Below are 18,950 nucleotides of genomic sequence, written 5' to 3'. Positions count from 1 at the left end.
CTGGTATTTATCCACTAGTTTATGTATCCAAATACAGGTTCTCACATTGCGATTCATCCTGGTTTGATAAGAATGACAAAAAAGTTGTCATATTCCAAAACCGGAAAACTGAGATTACCTGATTTAAAAGTGGGATAACTTCTTCTTCCTAACTCCTATGAGATTTATTCAATTTCCTCGTGATTCTCCACTACTTTTGAAAACCAGGTTATCCCAGTTTTTCTGTTTGGGAATATGACAACTTCATCGTCATTCTAATCAAACCAGGATGAATCGCGATATTAGAAGTTGTATTTGGATACATAAAGTAGTGGAGAATCACCAGGAAGTTGAATAAATCTCATAGGAGTTAGGAAGAAGAAGTTATCCCACTTTCAAATCAGGTGATCCAGATTTCTTGTTTGGGAATATGACAACTTCTTCGTCACTCTAATCAATCCAGTATGAATCGTGATGTTATAGGCTGTATTTGGATACATAAAGTAGTGGAGAATCACTAGGAAGTTTAATAAATCTCATAGAAGTTAGGATGAAGAAGTTATCTCACTTTCAAATCAGGTGATTCCAGAATTCTTGTTTGGGAATATGACAACTTTTTCGTCATTCTAATCAAATCAAGATGAATCGCGATGTGAGAAGTTGTATTTGGATACATAAAGTAGTGGAGAATACAAGGAAGTTGAATAAATCTCATAGGAGTTAGGAAAAAGAAGTTGTTCCACTTCCTAATTGGGAATATGACAACTGAAAAGAGAAGAGGTCTCAGCAAGCCTTCAGCATCTGAAACGGGAGCTTTAATCTGCATATCATATGGGATTCTTAGTGGAGAGCGTTCTCAGGTTCTCATCCCTAGTAAAATTTGAAGTGACGGAGGAACCCCTATTCGATAAAGAAGGGAACAGTGCAAATAAAGCTGTTTCAAGTCGCACAAAAAATCATGTACGGTTATTCAAATTTCTATTTTTTTTTGTTATCTCGCCTCATTCTGTGAAATAGAAAAAGCTTTTCTATTATATCATCAGGGTAATGATCCATCAACCCGCTAGTTCGTTGACAGCTTTCAAAGAGTAAGAGACAGGGAGAGGGAGGCTTTCGAAACCAAACGAGACTAGAAGGAACATACCAGACTGTGCAACACCTCGTTTCACTCCCAGAAGCATATAGATTCACCCACTTGTTACGACTTCACCCCAGTCGCAAACCCCACCGTGGTATGCGTCAATAAGACCACCAAAAGTCTTTGTGTGACTAGTGTTACACGGAAGTGTTGTGTGATCATTGTTCTAATTGCTCGCTCTCTCCATTTACGGAAAAGGCGTAACTCCTCTTGGAGGAAGGGCTGGGAAAGTTGGGAAGGGAAGAGGGGAACAAGCTAACGGGAGAAGGGGAGAGAGAACAAAGTGAACGAAAATCCATTCTGTAGCGCGAAATCCATCATTGGCTAAACAATCATTTGGTTATGCCATTTTGGGCTTTGCTCTAACCGAAGCTATTGCATTGTTTGCCCCAATGATGGCATTTTTGATCTTATTTGTATTCTGATTGAAGAAAACCACTTTGTGGAAAATCATTAGATATGAATATGTTAGATACATGTGACTCGATTGACGAAGGTGAAATAATATCTCTCTCCAAAAAAGCATGTTTTTTTGGAAGCACAATGCATAACATTTGAATGAGGGGCCCTCATCAATGAATTAATGAGTTTCTTCGCCCTCTATCAACAAATGTCATTATTGTTACACCGACCACCTTATGGTTCAAAGTCAAGGAAAACTGTTCTATCCGAAAGCCCAATAAATGAAATTCAATAATAGCCGTAGCTGAGGAATTGACTTACGAAAGCGGCAGATGATTGCTTTGATTGGCCTGCTCTATCAATTTACTCAACTATTTCCTCCATACCGTAGTCGACTTCCTTCCTTTCATCAGATGTAGAGCAGCGGTTATATAATTAATTTATTTATTTAATAATTTTAAAAATATGTTTTTATCAAAAAATATTATTTTAAATTAAATTTCATAATTAAAATATCTATTTCTTAAAAATAATTTTTCAAATTTAAAATAAAATAAATTATATTTTAAATGTGAAATACTATTTTTTATAAATATATTTTTATTGTAAATTAATTTTAGAAATCAAAATTTTATTTTCTGGATATAAAAATAATTTTAGGATATTATTAAATAAAATAAATTAATTAATTATATATTTTTATTAATTTTATAAATTTTAAATTCAAATGCTCTTCTAAAAGCTTCATATAAGAGCATTGGCAAGAGAGCATTTGGAAAGCGTTAGCATTTAATAAATGTTTCTCTAAATATTTTTCTAACAATTATTGATTGGATAATGTAGAGCATAATGCTAATGCTAACTTTAGTTCAAAATTGATATTTAAATTGGTGGTTTCATTATGCTGGTAGTACAATGTAAATACTATATTTTAAAATTCATAAACAAAAATTTTGAATTTTATGGTATTAGGATATAGGGTTTGTTCTGAGTTTTAACCCACAAACCTTTAATTTTAGGATATTGAATTTGATTATTAACAAAGAATCAATTGGGTAAATATTCAGCAGGTTTATGTTATATCTGAAATGGGTGTTATGAGATTGGCCTTAAAAGTAGTTGTGATTGGATTGAATATGTTTTGGACCTTTTGGTTTTAATGTTGCTGTAATTAGACTATAAAATAGTTGCTTCTGATTGATCAAAAAATGTAGACGATTTTCATTAAAAAAAAAAAAGAAGAAAAAAGAACAGTAGCATTTTGTTGTAAATATATTGAAAAGAAATGGGCATAATCCAAAGAGGGATTTGCTTTAATAGTATATAATTTATATAAAAGCAAGAAAATTAGAATAAATAAATATACAATATATAGAAATTTTCTAGGATAGCAACTTTTAACTTTTTGTTACAAAAATAGCTATACATGACAAAAATGACCAAAATAAGTCTTATGGTTTAGAGTTAAGGGATGAAGTTTTGAGGATAGGGTTTCAAATTTTAAAAAATAAAAAACTAAAATTAAAATTTTCAAAATAAAAGAGACTATTTTGGTCATTTTACTTATTGAAGGCTATTTTGTGACAAAAACTTAAAAGATCTATTTGAAAGAATTGCCCTACAATATAAGAAAAATAAATAATAAGTAAATATACAATATAAGAAATGAAAAACTATATCAAACATGTATCTGAAAAATGTATAGTTTTCTGTTTTTTTCCATGGAAATATGTATTCACACAAACATACAATTCGGAATTTTGTTGTTGTTCAGAATACAACATCCAAAAATAACTATATAGTTAACATTTGAAATCAAAATAGCCCTACGCGTAGCGCGGGTTAACTCCTAGTGATTTTGAATAATAAAGATTTGATAAAAATTAGTGTATCTTCTATTCAATTTGTTTAATTTTAAACTATTAAAATAAATTAAATAATCATACTAACCATATAATAAAATTTTAGATTTTTATGTATATGTTATATTTTGAATTTTTCAAAACGACTATAAATTATTAAAACTGTTAAAAGTCACATATTTAAATTTTGTGATCCATGGTTTATAATTTTAGTTATGACAAAATACAAATGATTACAAAAGCATATAAGTAAAAAGCTTAATCTAATTAATTATTAAGATTAAATATATATATATATATATACCATATACCATATAAAATACATAAATATTTTAATTTTAAAATTTACTTTGAACAACTTTTTTTTGATAAAAGCTTTGAACGAACATTGACAATTTTTTTTTAAATATAATTACTAACACTATTAATCCCACAATGAAAATTTTGTTATCAGTAATTTAAAATTTTTTCTATAAAAGATACAAATGATCAAAAAAACTATATGAGTAGAAAACATCATTTAATAGACATTAATATTAAAAATATACTATGTATGCTAATATTATTTAAATTTAATTGCATATCAAATAAAAAAATTGTTGTTTGGATTAATAGAATTAATTTATATGTTCACATCAATTTAATTATATATATAGTAGTTATTAACTTTTAATTATTCAATATATATTTATTATCTTATAATATATAAAAATATATAATAAATAAAATAATTTTTATATATAATGTTTATCTCGCGCATACTTAATATTGTTGAAACAACATAAATGGCATTTTCTAGCACACATGTTTAGTTTGGATTGGCATAAAACTCATCAACTTGCTATGGTATTGAGGAAAATTCAGGACGTTTCCCAAAAGTTCCATTCTATAGTGTTGCTTGTTCATATATATTTTACAAAGTTTACAAACTATTTAAAAAATTACAATCACACAATAAAATGAAAAAGACACATGAAAATAAAACAAAATGAAGAAAGAAAGAAAGAAAGAAAGAAAGAAAGAAAAATAAAAGAAAAACAAGAGAACACGTTTTTTCTTCTTTCACTCAATCGTCGTGGGATCCGAAACTTTAGCCGAGCTTTTCTTTGGCTTCCCAACAAACCACCGTCCGAAATTTCTAGTTCCATTCTGTTTCACCGGCGTTTTCATTACCTCCCGGAGCCCACCTCCGATGATCTTTCCATCTCCCTCGCCGGTAACCGTTGCTTTGGCCGGTTTCTTCATACTCTCTGTGTGAAACTTCTTCACCGTGTAAACCTCCGCGATAGCTAGCGACATCTTTTAGCGGTTAGGAAAAAACGAACCGAAAATTATGTTATCTCAAGACGTGGAAATAAAAACAAAAGTTGTTGTATTTTGGTAAAGATGAGTGTTGTTGAATTTTCAGGGGAGAGGTTTGGGACGTTATTTATAGATAAACTGATGGGGTCCATTTTACTGATTGGGTTTGTTTGCCCTCAATATATCATATCGTATACGCTATATATATCTGCTTTTCTGTATGTATATTTCTTTGCGCTTTATATCAACGAAGTTTGTAGGAGTTTAGCGTTTGCCGATCCAAGCAGTAAGTACTACGCCTAGGCATGTATCCCGACATTTTCATGACGAGAATTACCCAAAATTTTGGGTAAAACCGTAAAAGTATCCTTTTAGATTAAGATAACTAGTTGAACACAAGTTTAAAAAAAAAAAAAAAAAACTAGTTGAACACAAAAGAAAAAGACTAAGATAACTTTTACTGCTTTTTACAAAAAAAAGATAACTTTTACTGGATAAAAGTCGAACATAATTACTCAGACTATCCATTATTACTCGTTTGATTGATTATTATTTTAAACAGTTTATAGTGTTATTTATAAATTCTTAAGCTACTACAAAATGACAATCAAATCGACCCTAACCACAATATAACCAAAGAAATGAAGAAGATAATTTTTTTTTTTTAAACTAAAAGTCATATACAACGACAAGAAGATAAGTTTTCAGTATATGATTTTTATCCGATTTAAAAAAAAATCAAATTAAATACAAACTAATCGCAGGCTGCCACATGTCGGTGGGACCTGCGAACGGCACAACAACCCAAGCAAAGTCGACTCTTATTTGACGACTTCTAGAACTGGTTTAACAATTTGTGGGCTTCCCTCCTTAAATTAAATATACTTAAAACTTTAAAAATATTTATAAATTTTCTATACACATTATTTGTAATTTTTAAATTTGAGTGAATTTTTTTTTCAAAGTTAATATTATATTTTTGTGATATTTTGTTCAAAATGTTAAGAGGTCTTTTATCTTTCTTTCACTAAGATATTTTGTTCAAAATATTAGACATATTAAACAACAACTAAAATATGTAAAAACCATTCAAGGTTTCAAAGTTAGACAAAGAAAAGTCTAATATATAAAGAGATGTCCAACTCTATTAGTACGAGGCTTTTTGGAATGAAAACCAAAAGTAAAACCATGCGGGTTTACCTAAGGCCCAAAGTGGACAATATCGTACTAAACAAACAATATAGAGTTGGACATGTATTTAATTAGTTGGTATCAGAACCAGGTTGACGAAAATCTGCAAGAAGACCAAAATACCCTTCAAGTAAGGGAAAGGGAGGTTCGGCATAAACAAATCAAGATCATGGAACCTTTAGTGACATTCTCAAAGGACCGAGATGTTGTGGGAGACACATTCTCAAAGAAAAGAAACACACGAGATGAGTGTGCTCCTTAGTTTGAGGAGGAGAATGTGAAATATCAAACAAAGTTCCACATTGGAAATTAGACAAAGTAAAGTCTAATATATAAAAAGATGTCTAACTCTAATTAGAATGAAACCTTATGGAAAAAAATCCAAAAGTAAAACCATACGGGATTGTTTAAGGCACAAAGTAAACAATATCTTACTGATCAAACAATAAAGAGTTGGATTTGGATTTAATAAATCCCAACACTTAATATTTGATTGATATGCTAATTATCATTCCAAATCGATATATGTATAGTTTGTATGAAGAATTTGATACAAGTTAAAACTACTTAATATCTGATTGATGTGCTATTAATATTAATTAATTAGCATAAAGTTTCTAGATGTCTGATATGGGATCACCTTTAATCATAGTGCTAGTTGAACTTATCTATACACAACGTGTTCAGTGGCATAGTGCAATCGTGTGTCATATGATAAGTTATGGTTACGTTAGAGAAGATATGTTTTTTTTAGATCAACTTTTTATGTTGATATAATTATGCAGAACAACTTTAGTACTACACCAATCCCCTGTATATTAAATTAATTGAAAAACATTACAACTTCTTTTGTAGCCATTTGTCATCACTATAATGACAGCCAGCCAAACTATGAAAGAAAACCGAGGAACACCCTGCGGAAACCATATACTACTACTCCAAGGCACATCTTCCCGTTTACTTCTGACCTGCTCCCAAGTGTTAGTAATTGAGAAGTATGGCTTATAAATATCTGGAGAGTGTCTCCAAAGAATTATATCATCGCTCTGCTGGGCGCTTGGAGCGGGTATTGCTTGTATCTTGGCATGTAGTTCCTGAAAATGGTGACTTATGTGTCCTCTAATTGACCACTGATCAAGCATTACAGCTTCACATACCCTCGCATTCCTTGCTACACCGAGGTAGCATGGGCCCATGACTCCTTTAATATCAAAGAGTTTACCCATTTTCAGCCAATCATCAAACCAAAAAAAAAGTATTTTGCCCATTTCCAAGCTGAACATTGAAGAAAGGGTATGCTATGTGTCTCAACTTTAAAAGCTTCTTCCAAATCTAAGATCCCTCTGTATCCTTTTTAGCATCCCAAAACGAACTATGCCTCAAAAGATAATGTTGAACCCAAAATACCCTGAAAGAACATGTCGAAGTAAATATCCTCCATATCAGGGAGAGAGTAAAAACTCTAGTTGACTCACGAAGCCTAGCTATGCAGTCCAAGGCCTCCTTCAGTTTTTAGGTAACACAAATCCTCCCACACAACCTTCGTTTTATGGGTTTGATTAGGGAGGTGATCCAGACCATAAGAAAGCGCTACAAAAGACTTTCAATAGTATCAAGACCAGTCATTGGGAGGATAAATGCTGAGCTCCAGAAATTAACAATGCTATACACAAGTGATTTAATCAACTGCAAGCGCCGGGCAAAAGATAACTTTAAATTTATTTTAAGTTAATGTAATGACAAAATGTTTAACTGAGTTCTGAAATCAGTTTTATATATACTCATGTATTTGAAGGTTACTTGACTAAACCCTATTTTCTATTTCTATTTCTATAATTGAAAGAGGTTGATATCATTGAAAGAGACGAAGGTTCACTGCTAAACCCTACTATCATGTTTAAATAATATTGACGTTTTTTTGTAACTTATATCTAATTTTGATTTTGCATCTCATATTTCTTAAGGTATGTAGGATGTGGGTGGAGTGTGTTTTTCTTTTCTTTTTTTTGTAACACGGGTGGAGTGTGTATATATTGTAATTTTAATATTTTATTTTTATTTGTTTGCAACATTTAACTAATGCATTTATGTATATATATATTTCTATATAGGAACTGGTATTCCTATGAGAAGTGTTGTATATGTTTATGTTATTATATGTGTATATATATAATAATAACTCTATGTTGATAAAAATATAGTATGCCCAGCATCTTGAATTTTGAGATTGATTTTGAGATACGTATGAAATCATAATGTTTTTCTTTTCTCTTTTGAGAAAAATCATAAATGTTTTTTTTAATCATAAATGTTGGTAGGGTGATTTTGTGTTTTGGCAAGTTTTGCATAAAACTATCCAGTTTTAACTGAACTATACCATTTCATATGTTAGAAACTTGTGTAATTGGTGTTACGTGATGCGCTCCATGCATGTTTTTTTTGGGTTTGATGCATGTCCTGCACTCCTGCTTTGCTCTTTATATAAGCTCCATTCGGTGATAAAGTTTCAACATATTAATAATTACTAAAAAGAAATGTAGCATTAGATATTTTAAAATTACATTAATTAAGATAAGAAATACGCAATGATAATACAAAAAAAAAATCTGAACAGCTAACTGATAAGCAGTGTTGGGCATAGACCTGAATTAGAAGAACCGGACCAAATCCGATCCTAAGAATAATACTAAACAAATTAAATCTGGCTAAATACTCGAACGAGTTATCTAGAGAAGTGAACCATATCCAATACGAACTGAATTTTAGGTATTGTGAATATATCCGAATCAGATTTATGTACTTAAATATATTAATTAATTTTAGATTTAATATCAAAAAAATATTCAAATATATAAAATATTTTTAAGTTGCCCAAGTAAATATTTTTTGAAATAACTACATAATACTCATAACACCAAAAATATTTGAAATGTCTATTGGTTCTTCATCCAAATATTCAATTCAAACCAATTTTTATGTGAAATTTAGGTATTCTAGCATAAATTATTAAAATTATATGTTATATATTATTTTTATTTTTAGATTTTTAACCCAAACCTCCAATTCGCCTATCCACTGCCAAGCAACTAAGGTAATGAGAGCTGCTTGAATCAAACCCGTCTTAAAATTTAAAGTATATGTTAATTTCAAACTTTAAAAATAATTTTAACGGTTTATGTAAACCTGGACCAAACCCTCGAAGATCCTAACCGAATCCGAACCAAAATGTATAAATACCCGAATGAAACTAAAAATTTTAACTTCAGAAACCCCGAAATAAAAAAAAGCAAAAATCTGAACCGAACCGAGAACGGCCAACCTTGCTAAGCCTTCTTTGAACATCTAATTACTCGTGAAATTCAAAACTATGCCATTCTTTTGTCCTTCAAATTCAAAAACTAACTCTTCAAAAACTAAATGCACTAAAACATACGAATTTTTGCCTTCCAACTGGTGCATCGGTGTTTGATCCACTTTTAATTCGACTTTTTCGAAATGTTGATTATAGAAGATTTATATACTGAACCTGAACTTAATAGCTCTGTTCTTTTCATGAACGCTGATCGCAGCGTCAGCGTCAGAAAAAACAGACTACGACGGAGCCGAACTTGACGGAACCGAAGACTAAAATGGCCGCTACTGAAATTTCTGATACACAAAACTGAGACGCAGCGGCAAGACGCGATAACGAAATTGGACGCTGTAAATATAGGCGACAGTCGCATCACCTTTTTCAGCCGCTGCGGCAAGCTGTGATAATCAAAATCACTGACAAAATTGTTCATCTTGTCTTTGTGACGTTGAATTCTTTGCCGCTACCGCTAGTTAGGAGCGGCTATCAAAAGAACACGGCTAATGTAATTTAGTTTGGTATAGTTTGTACTTTGTTTCAGGTTACTCGCTTTGATAAGCAAGAGTCGCACCATCTAAGAGATGCATTGTACAACATGGTCACATAAAATTCATTTTTTGTTGAAACGTTATATTCATCATATTCATTATATGATTATATGAAACATTTAATTTTCTTTCAGCTTTTAATATCTTCAGTTCAACCATATATAGATTCAGTTAAAAGGCACACATACATAGAGTAGTCGCCATAAGATCGAGTGGCTTGTCATACACGTATATACAAATATCAAAGAAGTGAAGATAACATTTGCGTGGCTTCTTTTGTTGTTATATATTAATTGTCTCTCTTCTACTCGAGTCAAACTGAGCAATAAAAGTGTGAATAAAAAGGTTGAATATTAACTAAAGAAATTTTAGACACAATTGATGAATATTTACACTTCTGCTCTACCCCTATTGCTTAAGCTACTGTATACAAACAGAATGAAGTGACTGTTCCTTTTTATGAGGTCACAGGGGGAGCTCTTTTTTCTCACTACCCTGAATCTAAAATGAGCCTTTTTTTCCCCTCTCAAATCTCACACTCACCATAAGGCACAGTTTGGTTGATTGGCTTATCAGATGAATCTGGCTTGTCTTCTTGCAGACAATCAACAGGAACATAAAAGTATCCCTTTGGGAGCCGCCGGTTCTTGAAAGAAGCTTCATCCGATGTCATCACAAGCTCCTTCGCAAATGTTTCTACATGCTGCTATTATCAGTTATCAAGACAAAACATGTATAAGATGTCATGAATGAGCAGAAAGAGGTCATGAAACTTACAATGCATGCAACTTAGGACAAAAAGATTCTTCTCACCTTCTTGGTCTCTGATTCTTCATCTCCTTCCTCTGAAACACTTGGCGAGACTATACAATGTTTGCGTGGAACGGTTTTCACAGAAAATAATTGGCTTTCGGTTGGATTACGAGTAAACCGACCCCTGGAAGTAGCACTATCGTCTGTTTTCTGATCAGTGTCTATTAAAACGAGACCTTTGCCTCGCCGCTGCTTAACAGAGGCAGTGCTGTCGATGGTGATATCATCTGACCTCTGTATTGCTTCACTGCCAGATATATTACTATCTGGATAACCTTTAATTGACGTTGTAGCAGAGTCCGATGAAACTTCAGGAGGAGAAGATGGATTACGTGCAGCGTGATCCCTTCTGGCAGCAAGTATCTCATGCGAGGAAACAGCCAGCTCTCGCTGCAAATATACACCAGTAAGACGTCAAGTGCCCATTTATATATTTATTTGTTTCAATGGAAGAAAAATCCAAGGTTTAGGTATTAAAACTTACTTTTAGCTTCTCCCTCTTGACTATACGCTCACACAGAAGGCGTAACCTCTCAAGTTCAACCTGGAAGAGAAATAGCAAAATTTTCCAGGAATTAAAAATAATTTGTAAATGGAAAAGCCATTTTTTTTCCTTTGCTAAGAACTAATACCCTATAATGTTTGAGACTTTTCTGTTCCGCTGCCTCATGTTTCTGAGATTTAGCCTGCCAACAGTCAAAACATATAAGTAACCTTGTGAAGAAAGTGGGACATTATGAAAATAAGTAAAGAGATGACGAATAAGACCTTTGCCTTCTGCTCCAAGCTGTGTTTCTCACAGTAAGCCTTATGCGGAAGTTTTCCACCACCAGTCATATGAAAGCGAGCACTTCTGGCACAGGTGGGGTGAAATGTCGTCTGGCAGTTACCATAACTACACTGTAAAATGACAAATAAGCTTTTGATCAATCTTTGCCCATATACTTAAGTAAGGAAGGGTCAGTACTCCGTACCTTAATGCATGCACCATATATCCGTTGGCATACACAACAAGTGTTGGTGTTCTTAGCCAGAGATTCCTAACAAAGCATCATCTATTAAGCTTTAGCATTCTTAAACATGATAATGATTCTGTATTACAGTAATATAAACCCACCATTCCCTGCACAGGATTTATTTGACCCCTTCTGAAGGTTGATTCAAGAGACCACTGCAAGAAATTAAATAAAAAGTATTTGCAATGTTCATTACTTGAAATAGTAATTCACATACTGATGCACAAGGAAACTTTACCTCAGCACAAAATGCATGAACCCACTGGCCATCTGTGGCTTTCCTAAAAGCCCCAGTTGTGCCTCCACATAAAGCACACTCTGTAGTAGAATACGGTTTTTCCCAAAAATTGAAAGAACCAGTAGATTCCGCACATAGTTCACAGTACCAAGGACCAGTAGATTCTTTAGCACATTTGTAGCAATCCATGTGAACAGCAACCTGTAATTGGAGGCTGATAAGATATCATACCGTGCATTAAAGATGTCTAAGAAAACACAATTCTTTCATCAGTTAAACATTAGAAAATAATTAAGGAAATTTCGTATCACCTTGCAACTAGAGCACACCACAATCAGGTTCCATATAGTTTCAGAGCGTCTGCAGATGTCACAACTTCGTGGATTCTCTAATGAAAATTCTCGTGTACGCTGATCAGAACGCTTCTCAGATGGTGGACCGGAAACAGGCACCTTTAAAAGTGTTTCCTTTGTCTGTGGCACTAGGTGGGCGCTGCCACGTCTATGCGTACTCATCTGTCCAATTTATAACCAGCAAGAAGATAAAGATTAGAATTATGGCATAGATAACATACATACATCCAGTAAAAAAGCAAAATAAAGCAACTACTTCTTGTTGAGCTGGTTCTTCTGCCATATCTTTCCTGAGCGATGTATTCCGAGAAGATGTTGCTGCTGCTTGAGTAGCAGCTGCTAGAACAGCCTGGGCTTCTTTGTGTCTTTTCTCTTTCCTACCTTGCTTTCTTGCTTCCCTGACATCATGGAAATATTTGTTGACCAGAACATCATCCCATATTCGTCCATGCTGTTCATCAATCTCCAGGGGTAGCTTTTTGGTAACTGCGTAGGCTAGATCGTCTGAGAAAAGGGATTAACTTTAGAATAATATAACATAAATTATTATACAGTGCATAAAACAATGGGCTAAAAAATCACCCGATAGTTGTTTTCTTGAAACTCCGGTGCCAAGTAACTGAAGTTGATAATATAGAAGTTCTCCTTCCACTTCATCTTTAGGAGACATATCCAGTATGCCCAATTTCCTAGCTTTAGCTAACCGACAAAATGTGTCTCCGCACCCTGCTCTCTGACTTTGGGAATTACAACAGGTAGTATGATCGCCAGCGTCCTGCAGATGTTTGGTTCCTTCTTCAGAGCCTGCCAAATGTTATAATGTTACCAAAAGTCCTAAAATCTGTGGCATAAAGCATAGAGTCTCTACCATCCGGTTCGGATGTCATCCTATCCACATAAGAATCCGTGCTGCTTTTCACGGTCTTTCCCTTGCCCATCTCTGACAATTCTTTGTGAATATAAGGATGAGGATTGAAACCAGGATATGCTTCATGATCACTGAATCATCATAGATAAAAAAAAAAAAGGATTTAGTGGGTAGAATATTTGTAAAGCCAGGAGAAGAACAGAGGCTGTAACCCAAATGTTTTTAGAGCTTACAGGAGATCCAAGATCATAGGACTTGGATCGTTCAAAATTCCCCGGTTTTGAGAACTATTTGGCCCCACGGAAAAGGCATTCTCCACCATTAGTCCAGACGAGCTGGGATTTGATTTTTCTCCGTGATTATCTATGCGACAAATTAAAATAGATAAGCAGCAGCGAACTGTGATTATCCATTAAGCGTGATAAACATTAAACCATGAAGAGGTATCTTCAATAGAAATGATTCCACGCAACTATGTATAACAAATGAATAAAATACTGCATGAAGGATGCAAATACGGAGGATAGATACATGGAATATGCACGAAGATATAATGAAAAGATAGAAGAACATACCAGAAAGATGAACTGTATTTTTTCCAAGACGAAACTCCTGATCAAGCACTACTGGTTTCTGTATATACGAAACAAGGCACAACGTCCAGAATCTCATCAGGAGATACTTGCGCATAAAAAATAATACCGAAGCAGCTACGTTTCAATTTTGGTAACATAACTAACCAGTCTTTGATAATTAATAAGTAGCAACTATTTGTGTATGCTAACCATGTGAGATTACCTGTTCTTCTGGAGAATGATCAGATGGAAAATTCCCACTGATTTCTTTTTTCAAAACTGGATTATTAGCTTTAGCTTCATCAACCACAAAACCAATACCAGTACAAATTTCAGCAGAGGCTCGCTCCAAAGAAAAGACACCAGGATCTACTATGTCAGAATCTAACATCACAATGCCTTCAGTAGAGTTAGCTACCCGACGCTCAGATTTAGTAGTGTTCGTACTTTTAATATTTCCGCATTTGTCCCTAGTACCCATGTGTGCATGCTGGCTAAGCCATTTAACTATCTTGCCTAGTAAATCAGGTAACAAGTCTCCGTCCTGTAACGCAAAAATTTGAAATCAATATACAGAAAGCCACAATGAGAACACAGACGTTTTAAGCAGGTATATGAGAAGTATTACGCGTTACCATAAGTTTGGCATTCAAAGCATCAGGATTGACCCCAATCTCTGCAGCCACATCCTTCACATCTACTTTCCCCAGGCTGATCAACTGAAAAAATGTTTAATCAATGAGCAAGAGAGTCAACCGGTACAGATAATCTAAGTTAGTAGCTATTACACACCTTTTTCAGAATCAGTACAAAACTAAGAGACTCGGATCGAGTTTTTTTTTCATTATCAGTTCTCCTCTCAGTCATCCCTGATTCAACAATGTCTGTTGCAGACCTGTCAAATTCTGAACGCGGTGATTCCAGTTCTTGCAACTCACTGTTTCTCGAAATATCAGAACCTGTACCTTGTGCTCCTACTTCAACTCCCGTCTCATCATTACTTAGGCGATCTCTTATAGATTCTGTTGGAAGATGACATACAGGAGGATCAGCTGCATTAATATTTCCGCCGTTTATAGGCCTTCCACTATCTTGAATATCTGAATGCTTCGAGCAGAAAGCTCGCAGTTCAACCTAAAAATTTATTATATTGTTAAAGAAAAAAACAGCACTAATGTCTATGATTCCGTTCTGTAAGTGATGAAACTTACAGTATCACACCCATGTTTTCCCCAGATTTCTAGCCTATTCCCTGCCTCCCTTGCACATATAGGATGGAAAGATGCTCGGCATGTTGCTGTGATCAAGAAAATGTAATAAATAATTAATAAGTCATCAGATACTCACCAAAGAACGAAGACAAAATATTTGAATCAAAGAAAAGTGTGGAAAGTAGGATGCACCCATAAATTTGGATAAGTAAATAAAGTAAGAACATAGGAGCATATACATTTCCCTATTTATTTTGATTAGGTCCAAGCTGGGTGAAATTTCACTTTCACAGCAACCAAGCATAACAAGATATTAATATAAAGATATAAACGTTTTGCTTCATCAGAGATGCAATCATCACAAGGTAGCCTGGTAAAAAATTATAACACTCCACTGCTATTAACAATGTCAACAAACAAATCATGTTCCACTTAAAAATGATCTAGACAATTGGGTTATCTGGACTAAAACTGCGAGCATAGCACAGTAAAGGCATATAAAACCCAATTTCAGGTGAACTGCAGGCTTTTTCTACCAGTAGTCCTATTTCTTTGTCGTATTAGAATCTTTAGCACAATTGTTAAGTTGTTCCAAGGAAGTAGCAGCTTAAGCAAAAGACCCAGACTATAGAACAGAGCATGTCATTAAGAATCTCAAATGTTACCCATGCTCAGAAGTAGACCGGATGCACAGAAAGAAACAATACATACCATAACAACATCGAGTGCAAGCACCAGATTTCACCTTGCACAAGTTACACAACAATTTCCTGCGAGTTTCTTTTATTCCAGGCAAATTCAAGATAGGCTCCATTTTATTCAAGTCTTCTATGTACACCTCAGGCATCCACAGAGAACAATACAGATGAGCAAACTCCGGTGGCCCACCATTCTCAGTTTTCGAGAGAACAGGTTTCAGAACGCCACCCTTTTTCGGACAAAGCGAGCACGGTCTTTCACTATCACCACCACCATTCTCCAGCTCACACCAGGAGCACAACCATGTCTTATCCGTATCCTCAACCACACCATAGCATTTTTTATGAACTGTAGCTTTGCAGGAAGTGCAAACAATCAACTGGCGATGATATCCCTTGGCCTCACCAGTGCAGCAAAAATCACATAACAATGCATTCCCTCTGCAAGGAGCGGCAACCACTAATTTCTCCAAACCAGCATCACTACCAAGACGTCTCCGCTTTTTGGAAGGCCTTTCTGATGTCAACAAAATCCTATTTCTACAACCTACAATCCATTCTAAACCACCAGAAGAGATCTCATCGCCCACATTATCAACACTCATTGGCTGATGACCAACAACTTCGTTTACCCCTTCACTAAGAATGTCTTTAGTTTCTTCTCCACAAACAGCATCCTCGTTTCTAGCAGTCGCATCAGTTTCCCTCTGTTGAATACTAGCGGATGGAACTAAAAAGCAGTTTCTAGAAGATAAAGAACGTAGAGAAGCTAAATCTGACAAAGTTTCTAAATCAGGAGCCTCTAAGCGCCTAAAGTAGTCATCATGTTCAACCCATATACTCCCAGCTCTCAACTTCTCCCCTACCCTAGAAGACTTCTTCTTCTTAGTCTCAGTCCCATGGTGAGACTTCTTATGCCGCTTCTTGTCATCCTTTTGGTTCAACAAATTAGCTAACACAACAGGCAGAGTACTCACACTTAACCCCAGAGCTAAACCATCTTCAGGAACATCATAAGGAGACCTCTCCGAGAGATGTTTGCTAGCCTGAGCTAACAAATCGACTCCCTTATCATTCTCCTTCTCTTCAGCACCACAACCTCCGTCCACTCCCATACACATCATCTTCTCCGGCCACTGGCATTGGTCAACGTTCATGACCGACACAAACCACCACCGTAGACTCCCGCGCCGCCCATGAAACGGAACACTTAACCGTAATCCGCCGTCAATTTCCTCCTCCCAGATAACGGGAGAAACAAAACCCTAATTTCGCGAAGCCCAAACCTAGCCCTAGCTTAGCTCTCGCCGTGCCAGTTTCAGATTCGAAACGATTGAAGAAGATGAATAAAAAGCGTGGCTAAGATTAGGGTTTCTTCGAATTTCTAGGGTTCATGTTCTTTCGGATCCTTTCCCCCAGATTCGGTTCTTTTTTTTTTAATTTTTATTTTTGTCAGAGATATTTTCGCGTCATTTGCAGGCAAACAGAGGAACGGTTTTTTCAGCCTTTTTATTCAGAGAGTATGATAGGCAGGTGTGAGGCGTAGGGTATCACTCGTGCACCTCATCTGTTTCGACACGTGGTGGGTTTTGACTCGTTGGATGACTCGCGAGATATTCTTTCACAGAAGCTTGGGCGTTCGGGTACCCGTTCGGGTTCGGATCGGGTATTTCGGATTTTCGGGTATTTCGGTATAGAGGTGTAGAATCCGTTCGGGTATTTCTATACTTCGGGTCGGGTTCGGATATTTTTAGTTCGGATTCGGTTATTTCGGATCGGGTTCGGATATTTAGATTTTGAATAAAAACTTAAAATTTTCATTTTCTCACATTTTTTGTATTTAAAAATATAATTTTCACTTAACTAATTATTTATTTTTAATAGATTGAATGGTTAATAAATTTGGACACAACATTTAAAAACTAAAAAGCATTAATTTAGTTATTTTTTTTTAAATTTTGGATGTAACTTTTTGTTAATTTTTAAAATAAAAACTTGACAAGCATTTTAAGTGAGTAGCAAATCATATTTTATGTAATTGTATGTATATCATATGAACTTAAAGTATGCATAATATCAATATAAATATTTTATATAAAATGAGAGATGTAAATTATAAATATAAGGTTAATTATACATATGTTCGGTTATCTTCGGATATCCACTCGGGTTCGGGTATTATCCGTTCGGGTTCGGGTATCCAATCTCTCCTAATTCAATACCCGTTCGGGTATTTTGCTATTTCGGTTCGGATTTCGGTTCGGGTTTTTCGGATCGGGTTCGGGTGCCACTTCGGATATCGGGTAAAGTGCCCACCCCTAGGATATATGATGCTTTTTCCGTCTTTACCTCCCTTTTAATTACTGTTTAATCCCTCTTTTGGTAGTTAATGAAGATATTGGTCAGACCTTTTTCCAGAAGTTTATTCATATCCAAATATGATTTTCTTTTGGATTCTCTTTGAACTTTCTGGTGCTTTCGTAGTGTTTGATTTGACGGTACCACTGTTTTTGATTCCTGTTGGATTTGCTCTGTCTTAGAAGTCAGAACAGAATTAAAAAAAAAAAAAAAAGAATTTTGATTTTTATTGGTTCAGATGACGGTATATATAAATTGCATGTGATGTGGTACATATCTATGCATTGATATGAAAATGAATCTTAGATCCCATTAATTAAACTAGAATCTGTTATGTTCAGAATGCTTTGGTTTTCATTTGATTAGCCAAAAAATTAGATGACTGAAAAAAAAAATTGGGTGGTTGAATTAAATCATATATATAATTAGGTATTGCAGCAATTTCAGTTATTTGTAATGTTTTTTTTTTGGTTTATTCAGTTATTTATAATGTTGTTTTTTTAGTTCACTAGTTTATTCGGTTATTCATAATGTTGTTTAAACATTTTTATGAGATGTAGATTACTACTGTATAATGATCTCCAATATTATGGTAACAGTCTGGCTTTAATTGGCAAAACTCTCTCAGAAACTGACAAATAGTGAACTATGTTCTTGTACAACCATAATATGATTAAAATGGTTATTTGATCACGTCTTAAAATGTTCTTGTGCATTGTACTAGTTGTCACTGTTCATTTATTTCAATGCTGCAAGCCTCAAATTCATGCTCCAAAACCTTGATTATACTAGAAATATCTACTATCAAATGTCATTTAAGTACTAATGCATGCTTCCTAAAATGTTACCTTTAAATACATCCCGCATTCAACTTACATGAACATCTTCACACACAAATATTAAAAGGATCATCATATTCATTCTTCCTAATCTCCTACACACACCAGAAAAAAACATCAATGGATTCCAAACCGACCGGTTTAGTTGCTGTTATCTCGATGCTCTTCTTGTTCATCCAAATCATTTGCCCAGCTGGTAATGAGTAT

The 18,950-nt window shown here is 34.4% G+C and overlaps 2 protein-coding genes across 15 annotated transcripts; both read right to left on the bottom strand.

Annotated features, from left to right (window-relative positions):
• Positions 1 to 4,230: 4,230 nt before the first annotated feature.
• On the bottom strand, positions 4,231 to 9,808 carry LOC103853102. Its single transcript, XM_033284171.1, has one exon. The coding sequence runs from the start codon at positions 4,678 to 4,680 to the stop codon at positions 4,444 to 4,446; it is 237 nt and encodes a 78-aa protein (XP_033140062.1). The 5' UTR covers positions 4,681 to 9,808; the 3' UTR covers positions 4,231 to 4,443.
• A 251-nt stretch (positions 9,809 to 10,059) lies between these two features.
• Positions 10,060 to 18,501, bottom strand: LOC103853101. 14 transcript variants are annotated; one of them, XM_009130017.3, is made up of 21 exons: positions 17,863 to 18,497; positions 15,560 to 17,176; positions 14,849 to 14,934; positions 14,430 to 14,771; positions 14,273 to 14,356; positions 14,085 to 14,181; positions 13,861 to 13,934; positions 13,638 to 13,695; positions 13,296 to 13,425; positions 13,063 to 13,193; positions 12,777 to 12,998; positions 12,451 to 12,698; positions 12,153 to 12,356; positions 11,842 to 12,042; positions 11,705 to 11,758; positions 11,562 to 11,627; positions 11,356 to 11,487; positions 11,220 to 11,273; positions 11,072 to 11,131; positions 10,588 to 10,977; positions 10,060 to 10,477 (listed from the first exon to the last, which is right to left on the bottom strand). In XM_009130017.3, exons 2-21 carry the CDS (start codon positions 16,701 to 16,703, stop codon positions 10,301 to 10,303), a joined length of 3,954 nt encoding a protein of 1,317 aa, XP_009128265.1. In that variant the 5' UTR covers positions 16,704 to 17,176; positions 17,863 to 18,497; the 3' UTR covers positions 10,060 to 10,300. The 14 variants fall into 14 exon arrangements, 11 of the variants coding, with proteins under 11 accessions (XP_009128265.1, XP_033140003.1, XP_033140004.1 ...); XM_018656791.2 differs by having other exon boundaries at positions 10,101 to 10,470; positions 10,552 to 10,977; positions 17,863 to 18,501; XM_033284112.1 differs by having other exon boundaries at positions 10,060 to 10,480; positions 13,861 to 14,181; positions 17,863 to 18,499.
• Between the last annotated feature and the right edge of the window lie 449 nt (positions 18,502 to 18,950).

The sequence above is a fragment of the Brassica rapa genome, chromosome A02, assembly GCF_000309985.2.
Source record: "Brassica rapa cultivar Chiifu-401-42 chromosome A02, CAAS_Brap_v3.01, whole genome shotgun sequence".
NCBI lineage: Eukaryota > Viridiplantae > Streptophyta > Magnoliopsida > Brassicales > Brassicaceae > Brassica > Brassica rapa.
Note: the sequence above shows the minus strand (reverse complement) of the source record. Positions and strands in the feature narration are given on the sequence as shown.